General features: G+C 50.0%; 1 protein-coding gene across 40 annotated transcripts in view; it reads left to right on the forward strand.

Annotated features, from left to right (window-relative positions):
- PTK2 (protein tyrosine kinase 2) overlaps nucleotides 1-21,056 on the forward strand; it is a 239,455-nt gene that overhangs the window by 215,764 nt on the left and 2,635 nt on the right. For 19 of the 40 annotated variants that reach the window (XM_021088853.1, XM_021088827.1, XM_021088837.1 and 16 more), the window contains 5 exons: nucleotides 7,824-7,886; nucleotides 14,289-14,328; nucleotides 14,613-14,719; nucleotides 17,710-17,718; nucleotides 18,793-18,948. In XM_021088853.1, coding sequence (XP_020944512.1) covers nucleotides 7,824-7,886; nucleotides 14,289-14,328; nucleotides 14,613-14,719; nucleotides 17,710-17,718; nucleotides 18,793-18,948 — 375 coding nt within the window. The remainder of the gene's footprint in view (nucleotides 1-7,823; nucleotides 7,887-14,288; nucleotides 14,329-14,612; nucleotides 14,720-17,709; nucleotides 17,719-18,792; nucleotides 18,949-21,056) is intronic. The other 21 variants (XM_021088851.1, XM_021088840.1, XM_021088848.1 and 18 more) reach the window with 3 other exon arrangements.

Consider the following 21,056-nt stretch of genomic DNA (forward strand, 5'->3'; position numbering starts at 1 on the left):
GTCATGGTGTATTTTGTTTGTGATTTCTGTTAGAATTTCCTGTGGTTGTTCATAAGCTGGAATGATTTCTTGTCTTTATGAATGGTTTCAAGATGAAGTTTTTTGGTGTCATGAGATAAACTGAATAATCCCCACCCCATCCGATTTGGGTATTTGTTAGGTAGGTGGTAAGCCTGGGCACCAGCAAGCACTCAGGACAGGGGCCTGCTCCAGCGGGAGTCATTGAAGTCCCCTCCGAGCTGGGTTTCATGCCACAACTGTGGGGATTCTTCTGAAACTCAGATCTAGTCCTGTCATTCTTGGACTTAAAATCTGCCAGTGACCACCACAGGGTGACTGCCCAGGGTCCTCCATCCTTCCTCTGCTCATGGTCCAGCCCTCCTAGGTCAGCCCCAGATTGTGACAGGAGACAGGGCACGGGGGAGGCTCACCTGCCAGAATACCTTGAGATGGCTCCCAGTCTAGGACGCGTGTAATAGATGAGGGGAGAGGCCGCCGTTAGCCCCTTTGCAAGGGATTCTGCCAAGAAGCATGGTGGGCGTCTCGGGAGCTGGACATCCTGGCATTGGATCTACTTGTGGTCAGCAAACCTTGCTCGGTCCTGCTCTGGCCCGAGCTCCCTGGAGTGGATGACTTCAGCAGCTGGCTGAGGCAGCGCGCGCCTCCCGGCAGGCAGGCAGCCGCATAGGCCGGGTGTGTCCCAGGGCAGGCTTCTCAAGCTCTCGCTGCAGGAACACCCACCTCTGCTTGGTTTCTAACCACGGTAGACCTGACCTCTCATAAAATAAAAAGCCATTCCTAGAAAAGGGAAACGTTTAAAAGACAAACTGTAAGCCAGAGTTTTTATTAGAGCTCCGACAGACCTAACGATTGCCATTTCAGATGGGTCTAGAAGTTTCTAAAGATGCTCCTCTTCTGTTTGTCTCCTCAAGACCCTGTAGCAGCAGGTCATCCCGGACCCGTCCTGGTCCTCAGACGGTGCTGGGAGCGGCCTGCGCCCTGGCGGAAGCGTTGTGTCTTATTTGAAAAATCACCTCTGAAGTTGCTTTGTCAGTCACGGTGCCCAGATTTCTTCCCAACAGACCAGGGTGACGGGCTGTTTAGGACGCCGCCTGTCTTAGGTTTTACGTCCCCGTGTTGCTCCTCACAGCCCTGCCTCTGCTGAGCCCTTGCAGTGTCAGGCGTCCTCCCACGCATCCCTGGTCCAGGGCCCTGCATCTCAGAGGCCAGTCCCACCCTGGTCACACAGCCCTGACCACAGCCTGCGGCTGGGTGCTGCATCCCACTCCCTTCTCTGACCTCGGGCAGCCCAAGGTCTTTCTGCGATGGCTCTGTGCTTCCACGACTGTACGAGCTGTCCTGCAGGCTGGCCAGAGTACCAGCAGCCCTGCCTAGAAGCTCAGTCCATGGGAGGACGTCGTTTCCCGCTGGGCTGCTTAAAGAGAGTAACTTTGTTACTTGTTTATTTTTATGACTGTGAGCACAGTAATTTTCTAGTGCAGCACTGGGCTGAGACAGGGTTTTACTTTTACAAGGAGAAAGTTTCGAGTCTATAAAGCCTACTTTGTGCTCTGAGAAGGGAAATGAAGAGTTGAGCTGCCTTCCCTCCGTAGCGGAGCGGGTCCCTGGGAACGCCCGGGTGGGATCAAAGAGCTGTGGGAAGGCACTGCCGGGCCTGACTCCGCTGGGCAGGCCCCATCCCTCCCTTGCCTCTTTCATGTTCCAGACTCGAAGACAGTATGGCACACAAGGAAAGGAGTTTGGTTGAAAGCCTTCAATTTGAAGTTTTCCAGAGTGATAACCCCATGGGGCTAGAGACCAGGCCTGCGCTGCTGGTCTCTGTGACCCCAGCGCTGAAAGCAGCGCCACCTGGGAGGATGGAATGCACATGCCCCCACAGAGAGGATGCTCACGGCATCCTGCGGTGCCAGGAATGGAGGACCGCCCGCCCCCTAGCGTCAGAATGAGTGACACTCAGCGCGGGAATGTCGGGACAACAGTAAAAGTGAGCAGACTGCACCCGGCCACAGGGGAGCCCTGAGACGGTGTTCACAGGAGAGGCGCTTCCTCCGTGACCCCTTGGTACGCTCTTCCGAAACGCTCGGTTGGGCTGGAAGTCAGAGGATGGTCCCTTTGGTGAGTTGGAGGCAGGCCCCACCCGGGCAGGGACAGCAGGAGCCGGGTATCTGCCCTGGGTCTTGGTCCGGGCGGTGTGTCGGGCAGATAACGTGCATGAGGAAATGTGTTGGCCTTTACACTTGAGACCTGTGGGCTCTGTTGTATGTACATCATGCCTAAGTTTTTAAAAGAGAAAACATACATATCTGATGGGAAAGTATTCAGGGAGGCGGAGACACTTTACGTCTGTGATCTTTCTGTGAGACTTTAAATAGAAATTGCTTCGCTTTTGTCTTTAATATCCCCGGCTTCGGATGGAGGCTGCTTTCTTCTGAAGTGTAATTGGCTTGCGCCGTTGTATTGGTCTTAGGCGAACACCACAGTGATTCGCGATTTCTCCCTGTTACTAAATGATCAGCAGTGGGAGTGCCGTTGCCACCTGTCACCGTGCAGAGCTTTTACGGCGCCACGCTCTGTATCCCCACACTGTACATGGCGTCTCGCTGACGTCTTTATCTTGGAACTGGGAGCGCGCGCCTCTTAACGGCCCTCACTGTCTCGCTCGCCCTCCCACCCTCCTCCCCTCTGGCCGCCTCTAGTTCTCTGTATCTCTGAGTCTGTTTCTCCTTTGCTATGTTTGTTCATTTGAGGTTTCTGTGTTGGTTTTTTTTTTTTCTTTAGATTCTGCATATTGCATATAAGTGAAATCATTCAGTATTTATCTTTCTCCCTCTGACTCATTTCACTTAGCATAATACCCTCTATGTTGTTGCAAATGTCAAGATTTCATACTTTTTATGGCTGAGTAATATTCTACTGGACATACACACACACACCCCCCCACATGTTCTTTATCCATTCACTTATAAGTGGACATTTAAGTTGCTTCCGTTATCTTGACAGTTGTAAATAATGCCACAGCAAACGTAGGAGTACATATATCTTTTCAAATTAGTCTTTTGCTTTTCTTTAGAAAAATCCTCAGAATTGGAGTTACTAGATCATACGGTAACTTTGTTATGTTTTTAATTTTCCAGGAGTTTCTACTGTGCTTTTGATCTGCGTTTCCCTGTTGCTCGGTGATGTTGAGCATCTTTTCATGTGCCTGTTGGCCATCTGCATGTTTTCTTTGGAAAAATGTCTTTTCATGTCCTCTGCCCCTTTTTTAATCAAGTTGTTTGGGTTTTTTGTTTGTTTGTTTGTTTTGTGTGTGTGTTTTTAATGTTAAGTTGAATGAATTCTTTGAATATTTTGGATATTAACCCCTTTCATATATATAATTCGCAAATGTCTTCTCCCAGTCAGTAGGCAGCTGTTTTGTTTTGTTGATAGATTCTTTCACTGTGCAAAAGCATTTAAGTTTAATTAAGTTCTGTTTGTTTATATTTGCTTTTATTTCTTTTGTTTTAAGAGACAGATCAAAAAAGTATTGCTGCAGTTTACATCAGTGAGAGTTCTGCCCATGTTCTTCTCAAGGACTTTTTTGGTTTCTGGTCTTACATTCAGGTCTTTAACCCATTTTGAGTTTATTTTTGTATATGGTGTTAGGAAATGTTCTGGTTTCATGTTTTTACATGTAGCTGTCCAGTTTTCCCAGCATCATTTATTGAAGAGATTGTCTTTTCTTCATTATGTCGTCTTACCTCCTTTGTCATAGATTAACTGACCATACATGCATAGTTTATTTCCAGGCTCTCTATTCTGTTCCACTGATCTATGTGTCTGTTTTGTACCAGTGTCATACTGTTTTGATTACTGTAGCTTTGTAGTATAGTTTGAGGTCAGGGCTCGTGATAGCTCTAGCTCTATTCTTTCTCAAGATAGTTTCAGCTATTTAGGGTCTTTTGTGTTTCCATACAAATTTTAAGATTTTTTTGTTCTAGTTCTACAAAAAAAAATGCTATTAGTATTTTGACAAGGAGTGCATGGAATCTATAGATTGCCTTGGGTAGTGTGGGGGCGGGGCTTGTTTTTGTTTTTGGTCTTTTTAGGGCTGTACCCATATGGAAGTCCCAGGCTCAGGGTTGAATCAGAGCTTCAGCTACTGGCCTACAGCACAGCCACAGCAACACCAGATCCGAGCTGCATCCATGACCTATGCTGTAGCTTTCTGCAACACCAGATCCTCAGCCCACTGAGCAAGGCCAGGGATCAAACCCACATCCTCATGGATACCAGTCGGGTTCTTAACCCACTGAACCACAATGGGAACTCCCTAATTCTCTGTGTTTATTTCTTTTTTTTTTTTTTTTTTTTTTTTTTTTTTTGGTCTTTTTGCCATTTCTTGGGCCACTCCCGCAGCATATGGAAGTTCTCAGGCTAGGGGTCGAATCGGAGCTGTAGCTGCTGGTCTACGCCAAAGCCACAGCAACTCGGGATCTGAGCCATGTCTGCAACCTACACCACAGTTCACGGCAACACTGGATCTTTAACCCACTGAGCAAGGGCAGGAATCAAACCCACAACCTCATGGTTCCTAGTTGGATTCGTTAACCACTGAGCCATGACAGGAACTCCCTCTGTGTTTATTTCTATGTGTTAGTTAGGTTAATTACATTTTTTGATCTTGGAGATGTGGCTTAAGAGACACCCTTTGGGACCAGCAGCACCCTCCCATTTGGTCACCAGCTGTATACCTTTGTCCCATGTGTGGGTGGTGTAGGTCCTTCTGTGGTGGGGCCAAGGACCATGGGCACACTGAACTGTGCCTAGCCCCAGCCCTTGCCTTGTTCAGTGGCTGCCAGCCCTAGGAGGCGGCCAGGGCCTGGCACAGGTGGCTGTGGGTCCCACGGGGGCATGGGGCGAGGCCAGGCCACTGTGTGACCTGGCTGGGGGACCCAGGAGGGCTAGAGATCTAGAATATTCTATGAGCGGAACACAGAAGAGTTTAGCTTCACCCAGTAGCAGAAACAGTAATAGAATCTCCTTTTTTGACAGGCTGTCTTTGGCTCGATTGCGCTTTAATTCCCCACGTGGCACTTTTTTTCCAATAGGCCGTGTTCGCTATATGAGGAAAAAGCTTGAAATTTCCATTCAGAGAACACAAGCAGACTTTATATCAATAGGCCTTTCTCCATTAAGATTGAATTTCTTTCTTTAGAAAAGTGTAGCATTGGAGAATCATTGTGCAAAAGGAAAAACAAGTGATTTCATGTATTTTATATGGAAATAAAAATAGATGACTCGTGTAAATACCTGAGACCTAGCGCCTTACTCTCTAAGCAGACAGTAATCGTGGCTGCTTTTGTTTACGTGAGGTTTTCTGCACATAGAAGGTACTCACTAAAAATTTGTTGCCTGGAATCCCCATTGTGGCTCAGTGGGTTAAGAATCCCTGGGTCCCAAAGGTGTCTCTTAAGCCCACGTCTCCAAGATCAAAAACGTAACTGGCCTAACAAATACATAGAAATAAACACAGAGAATTAGGGGGTTCCCAGTGTTGCTCAGTGGGTTAAGAAGCCGACTTGTGTCCGTGAAGACGTGGGTTTGATCCCTGGCCTCACACAGTGGGTTAAGGATCCTGCGTGGCTGTGGCTGTGGTGTAGGCCGGCAGCTACAGCTCTGATGGGACCTCTATCCCGGGAACCTCCACATGCTGCAGTAATATAGAAGAAAAAAAAAGAAAAAAATGTGTTGCCTAACTGAGTCCACCTTATATCGCCTCAAACACCCAGTTCTGCCTTTCCAAGCGTCACGTCCTCCTCTAGAAAATCTCTTTTCTCCTTTGCATTTTTGTTAATGCATTCCTTCAGCAGATATTTCCTAAGTGTCTCCGATGTGCACATTACAGTGCCAAGCATGTATTCACGCCTCCTAATGACCGTATGACCTCCGTATTATTCTGCCCATTTCGCAGGTGAGGAAACGGGTAGGAGAGGTTAAGTCCCTTGTCCAAAGCAGCTGAGCATCTGACCAGTGAGAAGAAACAGATGTTCTGCTGTTTACGGAAGGAGGGGAGCAAATTACAGCAACGTGTGGTATTTGTTTCCCGCGTGGCCAAGGGTTGTGAGTGCAGTCCAGTGACACAGCGAGGGAGACGCGTACCTCGATGACAGAGGCGTAATCGGGACACCACAAGCAGCTTGGTATCTTATGTGCTGGGTCTTTCACATGGTCAAACCCTCTGACTTAGTAACTCCATGCTTGGAAGTCTGTCCCAGGGACCTCATCTGGGGTTTCGTCAAAGACGTGTCCACAAGGGTGTTCACCCACAGTCTCTCCACCCGATCGAAACTCTGAAAATGGCCCAGATGTTCAGCAAAGAGCAGGAAAACTGTGCCTTTGAGTCGTGTGACACTTGCGTGACACTGAGTTAATACGGTCACTGCCCCGTCTTAGAGGTGAGGAAAGTGAGGCTCAGGTCACACAGCCTGAAAGGACTGGCGCCTGATCGGAACCCTGGTGGTGGTGCCAGTGTCACGCGCTGGAACGTTGTGCAGTGTTTGGATGTTTTCATCAGTTTCTACGAGGTAATGTTATGTGAGGTTGCGAAATGATATGACACGGTTTCCCTGTTGAAAACATACATTTAAAAGAAGGGGGAGTTCCCGTCGTGGCGCAGTGGTTCCCGAATCCAACTAGGAACCAAGAGGTGGCGGGTTCGATCCCTGCCCTTGCTCAGTGTATTAAGGATCCGGCGTTGCCGTGAGCTGTGGTGTAGGTTGCAGACGCGGCTCGGATCCTACGTTGCTGTGGCTCTGGCGTAGGCCGGTGGCTACAGCTCCGATTCGACCCCTAGCCTGGGAACCTCCATATGCTGTGGGAGTGGCCCAAGAAATGGCAAAAAGACAAAAATAAACAAATAAATAAATAAAAAGGGAGGAGCAAAGCTCATTGCCACACCCCTCCCCTCCCCCGCAGGCGCTGGTGGGCTGTGTCATCAGCGCCAGGCCCTCCTCGGGTGTAGAAGGTACGGAATGGACTCGGCATCAGGGTGCCCTGTGTCTGTCAAGGGCAGTCGCTAGTGCATGATCTCTGCTGGGCAGAGGATCTCCCTGTGGGAAGGAGGACAGGCAGAGGCCACAACATGAGCGGTCAGCCTGCAGAGGACGAAAACGCACCCCGAGAACAGCTTTGGCCCTGTGTGTGGCAGGGAGGAGCAGGCGTCGGTGTGGCTGCCTGGGCGCTTCTGAAATCCATGCCACCATGGGGCAGCCTGGAGCCACCACAGTGTGGTGTTTTCATGAGGAGAAAAGCTGCCAAGCGCCACACCTGGGCGGCACGTGGCTTCCTTTGTTTATTCTCACATTATGAAACGTGCTTTCTTATTTATATCCAGTCTGGGTTTCCATGGGCTCGTGTTCTGGATGCATTGCTGGGGAAGAACTTGTAATCGGGCCATTCGCTGCTTTGGCGAGACAGCCAAGTACATCTAAGCCCTGTTCTGCCGGGAAGCAAGACGCTGGTGCCTTCTCCTGGGGTGGAGGTGTCCTCAGTGAGAGGTGGCACATCCTCACGTGTCATGGGGGGCCAGGGCCCGCGTGCCAGCTCCCTTAGCGGCGCATATGTGCACAGGAAGGGCCTTTGCTGGCGCCGCTCATCTGGGTGTGTTACCCCTGGGCTTTGTGAATTTTCCCAAAACTAGGAAGCTTTCGACCCTTCTTATACAGAGGACAGTTGTGTCACAAAAGGCGGGAACAGCGCAGAAGTATGTCAGTGGCTCTCGAAGTAAAAATGAGACTGTTTGGTTTGTTTTGTTTCTTTAGAAACCTGACGTGCGGCTTTCTCGAGGCAGCATCGACAGGGAAGACGGAGGTCTTCAGGGCCCGGTAAGCAGCTGCCCGGGCTCCTCCGGGTCAGGACCATCCGTGTCCTGCGATACCTGCCTCGCCGGTTCCTCCGATAACTAAGCCCAGTGTTTTGGCCAAGGTTCTTAAAACTTGGGCTACACAGTCCAGCGTGCATATTCAGCTACAGAAGTTCCTACCCCATCACGACTAGAGTATTTTCAGTAGTGGGCTGAACTCTCTGTCCCCTAAAGAAATATGTGCACATGCTAACTGTTGCTGCAACACGCTGTCATCTGCGAAGTTTTTATGCTTTCGTTTCATGTTTTTCAAAAGTTTCCACAGTCACACAGAAAATTGTTCAAGCAGGACTTTTCTTTTCTTCTGGGTGTTGTGGGGGAAAGTACCTGAAATTCTGTTTGGAGAGCAAGCTTAGGAGTTCCCGTCGTGGCACAGTGGAAATGAGTCTGACTCGGAACCGTGAAGTGTCGGGTCCAATCCCTGGCCTCACTCAGTGGGTTAAGGAGCCATTGTTGGGCGTTGCCATGAGCTGTGGTATGGGTTGTGGACGTGGCTCAGATCTGGCGTTGCTGTGGTGTAGACTGGCAGCTGTGGCTCTGATTGGACCCTGGGAAACTCCATGTGCCACGAGTATAGCCATAAAAAGCAAAAAAAAAAAAAAAAACTTATTGTTATTCCAAATGTGTTTAAAGCCTACTAGAGATATTCCCTAGCAGGCTTTTGGGGAGAGTATAGTTAAAAATATTCTGTTAGGAGTTCCCGTCGTGGCGCAGTGGTTAATGAATCTGACTAGGAACCATGAGGTTGCGGGTTCAGTCCCTGCCATTGCTCAGTGGGTTAAGGATCCGGCGTTGCCGTGAGCTGTGGTGTAGGTTGCAGACGTGGCTCGGATCCCGCGTTGCTGTGGCTCTGGCGTAGGCCGGTGGCTACAGCTCCGATTCGACCCCTAGCCTGGGAACCTCCATGTGCCAAGGGAGCGGCCCAAAGAAATAGCAAAAAGACCAAAAAAAAAAAAAAATTTCTGTTAGTAAGCACCTGGTTAAAATAAATGCAAATTTCTTTAAATACTTAAAGAAATTCCTAATAAAAAAGAGAATCCTGCCCTCACCAGGTACTAGATTTAGGGAGCTAAATCTCCACCCCGGACGTCCCATGTGGCTTACAACACAACTCCTTGGCGTTGCTTCTGCAGTGGCTCGACCCCTGGCCTGGGAACTTCCATATGCCAGAGGTGCAGTCACTTGTTTTAAAAAAAAAAAAAAAAAAAATCTAAAAAACTCCACCCCAATAAGGTTTCTCTCTGGGTAGAAAGAAACCATTTTACTCCTAGACAGACAGACAGACAGACAGACAACACACACACACACACACACACACACACACACACGAGAGCTTGTTGTCATCTGGCTCCAAGACGCATAGCTTTCCTTAACCTGTGCAATACAATACAGCTGCCCCCAAGATCTGCCCCTTGAAGGTGTGTTCTGTCGCCAGCACATGAAGGTCTGGCATCCCCAGCAGATGAGCACGCACAGTGAGCCCTGCAGACAGGCTGTTGGGCCCCCCGAGACCACCCGTGCCGCCACGCTGCTCCCCATCTGACACCGCCGCATGTGCTGCTCCTTCCTCATTGGAAAAGATGACATGCAGCGATAAGCAGTTTCTCTAAGATCAGGGCCAAGACAAGGATGCCAACTCCTGTCACTTTTATTCATCGTGGTTTTGGAAGTCCTAGCCACAGCAATAAGACAACAAAAAGAAAAGAAATCCAAGTTGGAAAGGAAGAAGTAGAACTGTCACTGTTTGCAGATGACATGCTACCACTATACATAGAAAATCCTAAAGATGCCACCAGAAGACCACTAAAGCTCATTGATGAGATCAGTGAAGTTGCAGGATGCAAAATGAATATGCCGCAATCTGTTGCCTGACTGTACACCAAGAATGAACTATTAGGGAACTTAAGGAAACAATCTCCATTACCACGGCATGCGAAAGAGTGAGATTACCTGGGAATAAACCTACTTAAATACTGATGAAAGGAATTGAAGACGATGCCAACCGATAGAACGATACACGATGTTCTTGGATTAGAAGAAGTCATGTTGTTAAATATGACCTTCCTTCCCAAGGTAATCTGCAGATTCCACGCAGTTTCTATCAAAATACTGATTGCGGAGCTCCCGTCGTGGCTCAGTGGTTAACAAATCTGACTAGGAACCGGTGAATGGCAACACAGAAGTGGAAATGGAAGCAACACAGAAATGGCAAAAAGACAAAAAAAAAAAAAAATACTAATTGCATTTTTTATAGAACTAGCATTAAATAATTTTTTTTTTTTTGTCTTTTTGTCCTTTTTAGGGCCGCAGCCGCGGCATATGGAGGTTCCCAGGCTAGGGGTTCAGTCGGAGCTGTAGCCACTGGCCTACACCACAGCCACAGCAGCGCAGGATCAGAGCCACGTCTGCAGTCTATACCACAGCTCACAGCAACGCCGGATCCTTAACCCGCTGAGGGAGGCCAGGGATCGAACCCGCAACCTTATGGTTCCTAGTCAGATTCGTTAACCACTGAGCCACAACGGGAACTCCTAGCATTACTAATTTTAAACTTGTATGAAACACAAATGGCCCTAAGTAGCTGAAACTCTTGAGAAAGAAGAACAGCTAGAGGAATCACGAGCCCTGACCTCAGACTTCACTACAAAGCTGCAGTCGTCAGAATAGCATGGTACTGGCATAAAAACAGACAGAGCTCAGTGGGACAGAATAGAGAGTAGGGAAATAAACCCATGCACATACGTTCAGTTACTCTGTGACAAAGGAGACAAAACAACGATCTAACAGAGAAAAGACAGTCTCTTCAGTAAGTGGTGCTGGGAAACTGAGCAGCACACGTAAAAGAATGAAATCAGAATGTTCCTAACACCACATACAAAATACACTTAGAATGATTTAAAGACCTAAGTATAAAACCAGAAACAGAAGGAAATTTTTTAAATTAAAAAAGGCGTAAATAGAAGACCAGAAACCATAAAATTCTTGAGGAGAACATTGGCGGAACACTGTTTAATATAAATCCTAGCAATATTTTTTGATATGCCTCCTAAAGCAAAGGAAATAAAAGCATATATAAACAAATGGAACCTAATTAAACCTAAAAGCTTTTGTACAGCAAAGGAAACCATCCACAAAACGAAAAGACAACTTACTGAATAGGAGAAAATATTTGCAAGTGACATCACCAATATGGGATTAATATACGAAATATATAAACAGCTCCTACAACTCAACATCCAAAAAACAACCCGATGAGAAAATGAGCAGAAGATCTGAATGAACATTTTTCCAAAGAGGACGTGCAGACGGCCAACAGATGCATGAAAAGATGCTCAAAATGGCCAGTCATCAGGACAGTGCAGATGAAACCACCGTGAGGTATCCCCTCACCCTGTCAGGATGGCTGTCGTCAGAAAGAACACAAACGGCAAATGTTAACGAGGATGTGGGGGAAAGGGAACCTTCCCACACTGCTGCTGGGAATGTACCGCGTACAGCCACGGCGGAAAACACAACGGAGGTTTCTCAAAAGCTAAAACTGGAACTACCATGCGACCCAGCAGTTCCAAGCCTGTGTGTATATCTAAAAAACCAAAAACACTAATTTGAAAAGACACATGCTCCTCGGTGCTCATAGAAGAACTATTTAAAATAGGCGAGAAATGGAAGCAACACAGGTGTTCATCAACAGATGAATGGGTGAAGAAGACGTGGTATGGGGAGTTGCCGTCGTGGCTCAGCGGTTAAGAAACCCCACTAGCATCCATGAGGACTCAGGTTCCATCCCTGCCTCGCTCCGTGGGTTATGGATCTGGCGTTGCTGGGGCTGTGGTGTAGGCCGGCAGCTCCGATTGGACCCCTAGCCTGGGAACCTCCATGTGCTGTGGGTGCGGCCCTAAAAAAGACAAAAATAATAACAACAGCATAAAATTAGCAGTCGTCCTGAATTGCTAAGAGGAAAGAGTGAGGATAAACATGCAAGTGAACCCTATTCTAGGGACCAGCCGTTCTCATCACTGATGGCAGCGTTTGTTAGTGAGGAAAAGTCTCTGTTCTAGTATGTGGCACCCGTGACACAGCTGGAGCGAATGGACGAGACAGAAGGAGTACTCAGACACTGGGAAACAGACTCTGTGTGACAGCACCTGGGTGACAGAGCTTAGTCCTGATGGAGAAGGTGCCCAGGCCTGCAAGGTGCTGTGCTGAGTGCTTTTCTCCTGTCACCTCACTGAGCCCTTAGCACTCCTGGCACGTCAGGCTCCATGCCGTCCACACTGCACACATGCGTCAGCCGAGGGCCCAGGGTCACTGGTCACCGTGCGGGACAGCAGACAGTGCACTCGGCATGGGCAGGCACCAGCCTGGCTCCGGCCTCTCCTGCCCGGGGTCTCCTTTAGGTTATGGCGCTGATGGCACACGGACCGTTGCTGGCTTTTCGTCCTCTGTTCTTGCTAAGGTGCAGTTTGGCCCACTGCTCAGAGTGCTCCCACTTCACACTTTAGAAAATGGGTCCCAGTTTCCGGGAGAACCGTTTGGGTGGAAAGCAGTGTAGATTGCCGGCAGGTCTAAGCTGGTTCATAAACACTAGTCACTGCCTCATGGAAACTGATCCCGTCTCTGTGCATAAACAGTAAAAATAAAAACTATTTGGACTTGCAAAATAATATACAGGTTGGCAACATGTTCATTTTGTGACAGCCACCTCGTGGTGGGTCAGTGTCACTAGCCTCGTGTACAGGTGGGAAAAGCCTCGCCCCAAACGGGGCGGTGACTCCGCCAGGGCCAGCACTGGACGCCTGGCAGAACAGAGCCCGGCCGACCCCATGGCCTAGCCCCCTCTGCACGGGCCCTTTCCTGCCTGCCTTCCCAGCAGCATGCTGACTGCCCGGTGGGGGCGGGGGAGACTTTGTCGAATTGATCCAGAATGTTCTGAGACTAGGATTGTCTGGGTGATGTTCTTGTTCCCTGAGTGTCGTATCCTTTTGCCGCCGGGTGGACGGTGGCATGGCAGCGGTCCGTGTCTCTGTAAAGCTTCGGCCCCACCTCCCCCGTTCACTGCCCTCCCTCTGGCCGCGCTGGCCAGCTCAGTCCCTCACACTCAGGTTGCTCTCCTGGGCCCTCCATCCCCACGCTGCCCTCCTCCCAGTGTCTTCCTGGCTCTTGCACCTTAAGCTGGCTCAGGGCCGCATTCCAAGGCCGGCCCTTCCTACTTCAAGCTGCACTTTCCTCGCCTTCACCGCATCCTCCTCCTTTTCTCACCAGATGCAGCCCTTATACCGCCGTGGGCAGCACACTGTCCTGTACCTTTATTGCCTGTTACCTCTCCCTCCACTGCTCTGTCAGCTGCAAAAGAGTGGGCCTTGTTTTGTGCCTGGAACAGTGTGTGGAACAGAACCGGTGTTCACTCATTGTTAAACGAATAATTGATGGGGAAGGTGCTACCCAGAGTCAGTTGTTAAGGCGTCCCTGTTGTTCACACCGTCCTACTTGGAGGGTTTTGTGAGTCTTTAAAACCAGGCGTGTTCATGGCGTGTTGAAAGCAGCTGTGGTTCTGGAATAGGAGCAGGTGTCACTATGTGCTTCTCACAGGCCCGGTATTCCAGGGAAGTGGGTCTCTGCTCAGTAGAAAGTAAAGCACCTTAAAATATATGTATTTTTAACCAGTTTCTTATTTTAAAGTAAGCAAGGAAAGTTTCTTTTCAAAAGTAGAATATAAGAGTTCCCTGGTGGCTCAGCAGGTTAGGGATCCTGCATTGTCACTGCTGCAGCTTAGGTCTCTTCTGAGGTGCGGGTTTGATCCCCAGCCGTGGAACTTCTGCATGCTCTAAGTATGGTTAAAAAAAAAAAAAAAAGAAAAGAAAGAAAAGTAGAATATAGTTCTAAAAAGACTTCTTTTTGTCCCATTAGCCTTGGAAAGTTGTCTCGGTTGCACTTGTAGGCGTAGGCACATGGAATGTCTGCGCATCCCGGGGCTACGAAATCTCTGATCATCTTGTTTCTGACCGCCCCCTTCTTGTCATACGAGGGGGGCGGGTTCCTGAGCCAAGGACACACATTTCACACTCCCGAGGGCGGACTGGAGACACCTGTGGCCATTTCTTTAAAGGAAATTAGGAGTTGGTATGACTCCCCTGGCCATGTTCCCTTGGAATCCCATGACCCCTTCTGGGACAGCCGTCGTCCTGCACCCTCTTGGCGCCATTTGCTTATTAGCCTAACCGCCCCCCCCCGCCGACCCAAGGCCAGAAGGCCGGCCCCTCCCCCATCCCGTCGGTCTTTGAACCCCGTTTAGCACCGATGGGGGGAGGTCATTACCTTTGTGCACCTGCTGCACTCACTGACCCAACGTTTTCTTTTCCCACAGACTGGAAACCAACACATATATCAGCCTGTGGGCAAACCAGGTAAACAAGGCAATGGATCGCACGTCACAAAGTGTGTGTGTCTGGAGGGAGCGGGTTTTGTTGTGTCTGTTGGCTTCGGAACACTTCGTGACTTGTAAACAGGTCTCCGTCTACAGGCCTTAGCAGGTGGGACACTTTCTGAGCTTGGCCCGGGGCTAGAACGTTGGGAAGCAGCGCGTTGCTCCAGGGCCCTCTCCGCAGGCCACTGGAGTCCGTGTGTTTGGGAGCTGTTCCCATTCGCTTCCTTACGTGCCTTGCTTGACGGGACTCCTCTCCTTTACCAGATCCTGCAGCTCCACCAAAGAAACCTCCACGTCCGGGAGCCCCCGGGCACCTCGCCAGCCTCGGCAGCCTCGGCAGCCCCGGGGACAGTTACAACGAGGGTGTCAAGGTGAGCACGGGAGCCTTCTGCTCAGGGTGACGACCTGCCACGTGCCGGGGGTGGGATTGGGTGGGTTCCAGATGCTCTCGGAGTCAGGATGAGCTTTACTGTAAAACTCTCTTTTCTGTATTTGTCTCATGTGATAGGTTCTAGGGCCTCAGTCCAATCCTGACTGTCTAAGTACGGTTTCCTTGTATCAGACAGAATGTTCCCTTGAAATAAAGGACTGGGGTGGCTTCTGGTTTTACAAGTGAGTCAGACCAGGGCGCCTGGGGTTAGTGAGACCTCCTTTGGCAGGCTCACTGCCCCCAAGGCGGCCCCGTGGCCCGGGGCGACTTCCATCCTTTCCCAGCTGTGGCCAGAAGTGGGTTTACGAAGCCGCATGTGCTGGGCCCGCGCCCTCCCTCCTCCGGGCCTGTGGAAGGGGAGGGCGCGCAACTTCCCTTTAGCTGGGTTATCTTTCAAAATACAGCCTCTTTCTCCATTCTGATACACTTTGTCTTCACATTTTAATGTCTAAAATTAAGGCGGTGTGTTGATTTAGTTGGCAGCATCTTTCTTCCTTCATCGTGGTGCATCTTAGGGTCAAGAACTGTGGTATCAGTTCAGATAAGCTCTGTTGGAGGCCCGCTGTGACTCAGCAGTAGCAAAACCAACTAGTATCCACGAGGGCAAGGGTTCAGTTGCTGGCCCCACTCAGTGAGTTAAGGATCCAGCTGAGCTGCGGTGTAGGTCACAGATGTGGCTTGGATCCCACGTTGCTGTGGCTGTGGTGTAGGCCGGCAGCTACATCTCCGATTTGACCCCTAGCCTGCGAACTTCTGTATGCCTCGGGTGTAGCCCTAGAAAAATAAAATAAAAGTAGATCAGATATCAGCTTAGATTTCTGACCCTTATTCATTTTTTACATTTGGAATGACATATGAATAAATATAATTGGGAAATACCCTCGTTACAGGGTACTAAGCAAATAGAAATCTTTTTTTTTTTTTTTTTTTTTTTTTGTCTTTTTGGGGTGGCACCCGTGGCCTATGGAAGTTTCCACGCTAGGAGTCCAACTGGAGCTGGAGCTGCCGGCCAACACCACAGCCACAGCAACACAGGATCTGAGCCGCATCTTCTACCCACAGCACAGCAACGCTGGATCCTTAACCCACTGAGTGAGGCCAGGGATCGAACCTGCGTCCTCATGGACACTAGTCAGGTTTGTTAACCATTGAGCCATGACCCCAAGCAAGTAGAAATCTTAACAGAGAGAGTATGCTTCTACTTAAGATACGTTCAGTAAACATGTTTTAACATTAGTATGAAGGATATGTCTCTCTTTCTTCATCACCCATCTGCCTGGCAGAGGTTCTCAAACCCGGCCGAAAAGCGCAGTACTCTTTTGGCACAGAAATGCTTGCCTTTAACTGGATATAATGGAGGTAATTCAGCCAAAGAATGTTTAGCCAGAAATGAGTCTCAGTTTCTCCTTGGTGGTATTCCATTTTGGTTCTAAATTATCTAGTCTTTAAAGACCCATTGAATGGCTGGGATTGGCTGCCTCTCTGTGGGTGGTGGTGCGTCCTAACCGCCCGCCAAGGCGTCTCCCAGCGGTTGAGCTCTGGAAACGAGGGCCCCAGTTCTAGACGTCTCTCCAGATCAAACTGGTGCTCTGGGAGGTCACTGAGGATGGTCACCACGAGTGCCGTGGCGGTGCCCCCGTAGCACGAGCTGGGCACAGGCGTAGAACACACCCTCCCCCTCCCAGAGGCTGCGGCTGCTCTGGGCAGGCTCCGGCTGCAGCCGCCGGCGGGGAGCCGCGCTTTCTCGTTGAGGGCCTTGCGTGCTCCTGCCACGTTCAGCGCGGCTCACCCTCGCCCCCAGCACAGCAAGTGAATGCAGACGCGGCTTCTCTTGGAGTGTTGCCCGTAAAATAAGCTCCTTTCTAGTGCTCAGAAAAGACAGCGTGCAGGGCTGAACCTCAAAATTTAGGGTTCTGCTAAACTTCGATACCAAAGGGGATATACTCTTCAGATAATTGTAACAAGAGGGCAGGACATGTGTATTTCTCCCGGTTAACTTTGCCTGTTAAGTTACAGAAGCATAGCCTTGATTCATGCTGTAGAGGAAAAAAAAACATGAATAAGCTTTTAAGTTTGAAGTAAAGGAACCCAACCATTAAGAACTGGTTCAAGGGAAGGGTTTTTCTTTTAGTTTGTTTTTGTTTTTAAAACAAGCTCCTGGAGTTCCCGTCGTGGCTCAGTGGTTGGCAAACCCGACCAGCATCCATGAGGACTTGGGTTCGATCCCTGGCCTCGCTTGGTGGGTTAAGGATCTGGTGTTGCCACAAGCGATTCGGCCCAGATCTCACGTTGCTGTGGCTGTGGTGTAGGCTGGCGGCTACAGCTCGATTCAGCCCCTAGCCTGGGAACTTCCATATGCCGCAGGTTTGGCCCTAGAAGACAAAAAGACAAAAAAATTTAAAAATTTTAAAAATAACGATAATAAAATAAGCTCCTGATATCTTTAAATACAGCCCCAAGCCAGGCCGACCGAGTCGACCCATCTCCAAGGACGTTGGGGTTGGGGGCCAGGCCCGGGGAGTGGGGCGTGCAGTTTCTCCCAGATTGCTCAGAAATCCAGTGGCAGCAACCTGATGACAAGCATAGATGAGCCTTCATTGTTTTTAAAGACCCTTATTTAATTCTTTGGACTCTTGCACGGCCACCAGATTGTCACTCTCGGGCTTTGCATGTTGTTTTCCTCATTTATTCGTGAATACGAGCTTGGTGCATGGCAGACCCCGGCTCAATCCGCGAGTGCCCTGGACGGACAGCACAGAGGCTCCGCTTCGATGGCCAGTGAACTGAGCCAGCAGGCGACGCTTGCTCCTCTTATTCTGCTTGTGTGTTTTTATGGGGGTTTTGTCTGCTGCCTTTATTAATACTGTGTTTCTTTTTTCCTTCTCTCTGATAAATCTCTTTAACTTGTCCTCACCTTCCGTTGGACAATAGCCCTGGAGGGTAAGCACGTGGTGTCTGTGTGTCCGCCCAGCTCTGCATGTGATTCTGGACCCGGAATCGGGAAGCTTGGGGAGGGTGCTTCGGCTTTGCCTGTCACCAAAAGCAGCATTCATGTTCGCCCAAGAGGGAGACGGTGCTGGAACGTTCCTGACCCTTTCTGTCTCAGTCCAGACTTAGAACAGCCAGGTTCCAGCTCCGTAGGCAGTTGGCCCACGGGCACCTAGCCTTGCAGACTGAGCACTGGCAGCAGCTTCACGAGTGGATGACTGCTGGGTGCTGTAATTAGTCTTCCTGAAGCAGGCACCGGCTACGGGTGGTGCCTAGAGTGGCCGGGTTGAATTTGTAAATGTGCTGATGGTTCCCCAGAGGCCCCAGGCTGTCCTGGGTAACATTTGCTGACGTCTGTGCCCAGGCTCTGGGATGGACACTTTCTCGGATGTCCATGCATTTCACCCCCATCACGACTGCTGGGTGAGGGAGCAGGACGCCCACTGGCAGTGCAGCACCCACACTGCTGGCACCGCAGCAGCGTTCTGCAAGCAGGCGGTGTCTGTTCAAAGAGGACTTGCTTTTACCCACTTTTTATAGTCATAAAAGGAACACACATTTCCATCAGGTGGATTGAAGGCAACTAAGCTGAGCCACACAGGTTTTACCACGGAAGTCACCCAAGTGGGCGTTCTTAGCCTCTCAGTGTGGAACCCTTGACCCCTTAGCCACCTTTCTCTGAAATCCTCAGACAGGTGGGAAATGTCTGGATTCTTTCTCTGTTGGTGAGTGATTTGGGGGGACAACGAATCACATCTCTGAATGAATCTGGGGCTTTTCATATAATAGGTCTGAGGCCACCTCATTTCCTTTAACTGAGCTCAAAGTTAGAAAAGATTATGCCTTACTTATTTGTCACTTGGATGGATTACTTTTCTGTCATCCTCAAACTGAACTATATCGCATAAGATGAGAAAATCCGTTGGGATCTGCTTTGATCTCTTTTAAAGACCCTTTCTAATGAGTAGCAGTGATAGGACGCCACCTGCTGGAGAGGAGAGAGATAACCGGCTTCTGTGTTGGCAGCTGCAGCCCCAGGAAATCAGCCCTCCTCCCACTGCCAACCTGGACCGGTCCAATGACAGGGTGTACGAGAACGTGACGGGCCTGGTGAGGGCGGTCATCGAGATGTCCAGCAAGATCCAGCCGGCCCCGCCGGAGGAGTACGTGCCCATGGTGAAGGTGAGCCCAGCCCCACCATGCACCCCTCAGCTCAGACCCGACCCTGGCCCTGGGACGGCAGCGTCGTCTGGCCGTAGCTGCTGCTCCTGCGTGCGACCCTGAGTGAGAAGGGCAAGCCGGAGTGAGGTTGGAAACGTGCCACCGGTCCCCCTGGGACTTGGAGAGGGGGCTGGCGTGCCCAGGCAGCTGCCCTGTGGCGACCCTGCTTTCCGTTCCTTAGGTGTCTACCCAGAAGCGGGACGCTCTCGTTCTGAGTCTCTGAGAGGCGCTGTACTGGTTTCCACGGTGGCTGCCCCAGTTTACATCCCCAGGAGCAGGGCACCAGCGCTCCGGTTCCCGTCGGGCCCAACTCTTGTTTTCTTTTGGCTTGGTTTTGGGAGTGGGCATGCCAATGCGCCTGAGGTGGTACCTCGCCAGGGTTTTGATCTGCCTTTCCTGGCGATTGTGATGCCGGGCGTCTTTCTCCGCCACTTTTTGTGTTGGCCTTCGCTATGTCTGCTTTGGACACATGGCTGTCCAAGCACTTTGCCCAGTTTTAATAGGGTCGTTTGGTTTTCTGGACAGAACACCCTTTTGAGTGCAGCAGATAGCAGTCTCTGGAACAGCTGCTTTTCAACCATCAGTGGGGAATAGCTGCTTAAAAGTTGTGATGTTTTGTGGAAAACAGTTAATCCATTCCGCTTCTTTTTTTTTTTTTTTTTTTTTTTTTGGTCTTTTTAGGGCTGTACCCATGGGATATGCAAGTTCCCATGCTAGGGGTCGAATCGGAGCTGCAGCCACAGGCCTACACCACAGCCACGGCCACACTAGATCCAAGCCACATATACCACCTGCACTGCAGCTTGTGGCAATGCCAGATCCTTAACCCACTGAGCAAGGCCAGGGATGAACCTGCATCCTCATGGATACTAGTCAGGTTCTTAACCCACCGAGCCACAGTGGAAACTCCCTGGTTCTTTTTTTTTTTTTCATGGGCCGCACCCGAAGCATATGGAAGTTCCCAAGCTAGGGGTTGAATCAGAGCTACAGCTACAGCCTATACCACAGCTCACAGCAATGCCAAATCTGAGCCATGTCTGCAACCTACACCACAACTCATGGCAACGCTGGATCCCTGACCCACTTAGCAAGGCCAAGGATCAAACCTGCGTCCTCATGGATCCTAGTCAGATTTGTTTCCACTACACCACAATGGGAACTCCTCCCTGGTTCATTTTTAAAACTGTTCTCCCATAGCAATTGTAACCAAAATTCTTAGGGTCAAACTTGCATGAACCCACAGACAGGCTTTTAAAAAGCAATAATAAATTCAACCATGTGCAGGAAGCAATCAGAATTTTGTATGTAATGAGACTTTTTATGGTGATTTTATAGAAGCTGCCTTTTTAACTGTGTTATTTTGGCAACATTCTCTTTGTAAACTGATTCGACATAAATAACTAGCATTTCCACCCTGGTTTTGTCTGCACTGCATCTAACACTTTACCGATGTAAACCTTAGCACCCGAGTCACTACATTGTTGAGCCTCGTAAGAATGACAGTGATAAAAATTTTAGCTCTAAGGAGTTCTCTGGTGGCATAGCAGTTAAGGATCTGGCACTGTCACTACTGTGGCGAGGGTTCCATCCCTGGCCTGGGAACTTTTGGATGCCGCAGGCTCGATGGAAGAAAAATTGTAACTCTAATGTCATACTAACTTTAGTCACAGTTGGTCCCTTTAAGCCCCAGGTGGCAGGGACGGGCTGCTGTGCTCGGGGTCAGAGTGGCCTCTGCAGCAGGCTGCCACCACGCAGTCCTTTTTGGAAAGTACTGGGGAGACGGGAGCCTCTGAGCGCCAAACACGGTGCTGCCAGACCCGGGTGCTGGTCCCCCCAGCACATGGCACTTTTGAGCCGCGAGGGCACTGACGCGCACGGCGGCTGCGGCACCACTTTCCCCATCGTCCGAGCAGCGCAGAGCATGGAGTGTGCAGAGACCTGAGTCTGGGGGCTGCCTCCTGAGGAGACCAGGGTCAGCCCTGGGGAGACAAACGCAGAACCCCCCTGCGAGCGATGCACGGGAAACAGGTGCTAACCAGGAGGGAGGATGGCCACTGCCAGGTGGACGT

The sequence above is a fragment of the Sus scrofa genome, chromosome 4 (assembly GCF_000003025.6).
Source record: "Sus scrofa isolate TJ Tabasco breed Duroc chromosome 4, Sscrofa11.1, whole genome shotgun sequence".
Lineage (NCBI taxonomy): Eukaryota > Metazoa > Chordata > Mammalia > Artiodactyla > Suidae > Sus > Sus scrofa.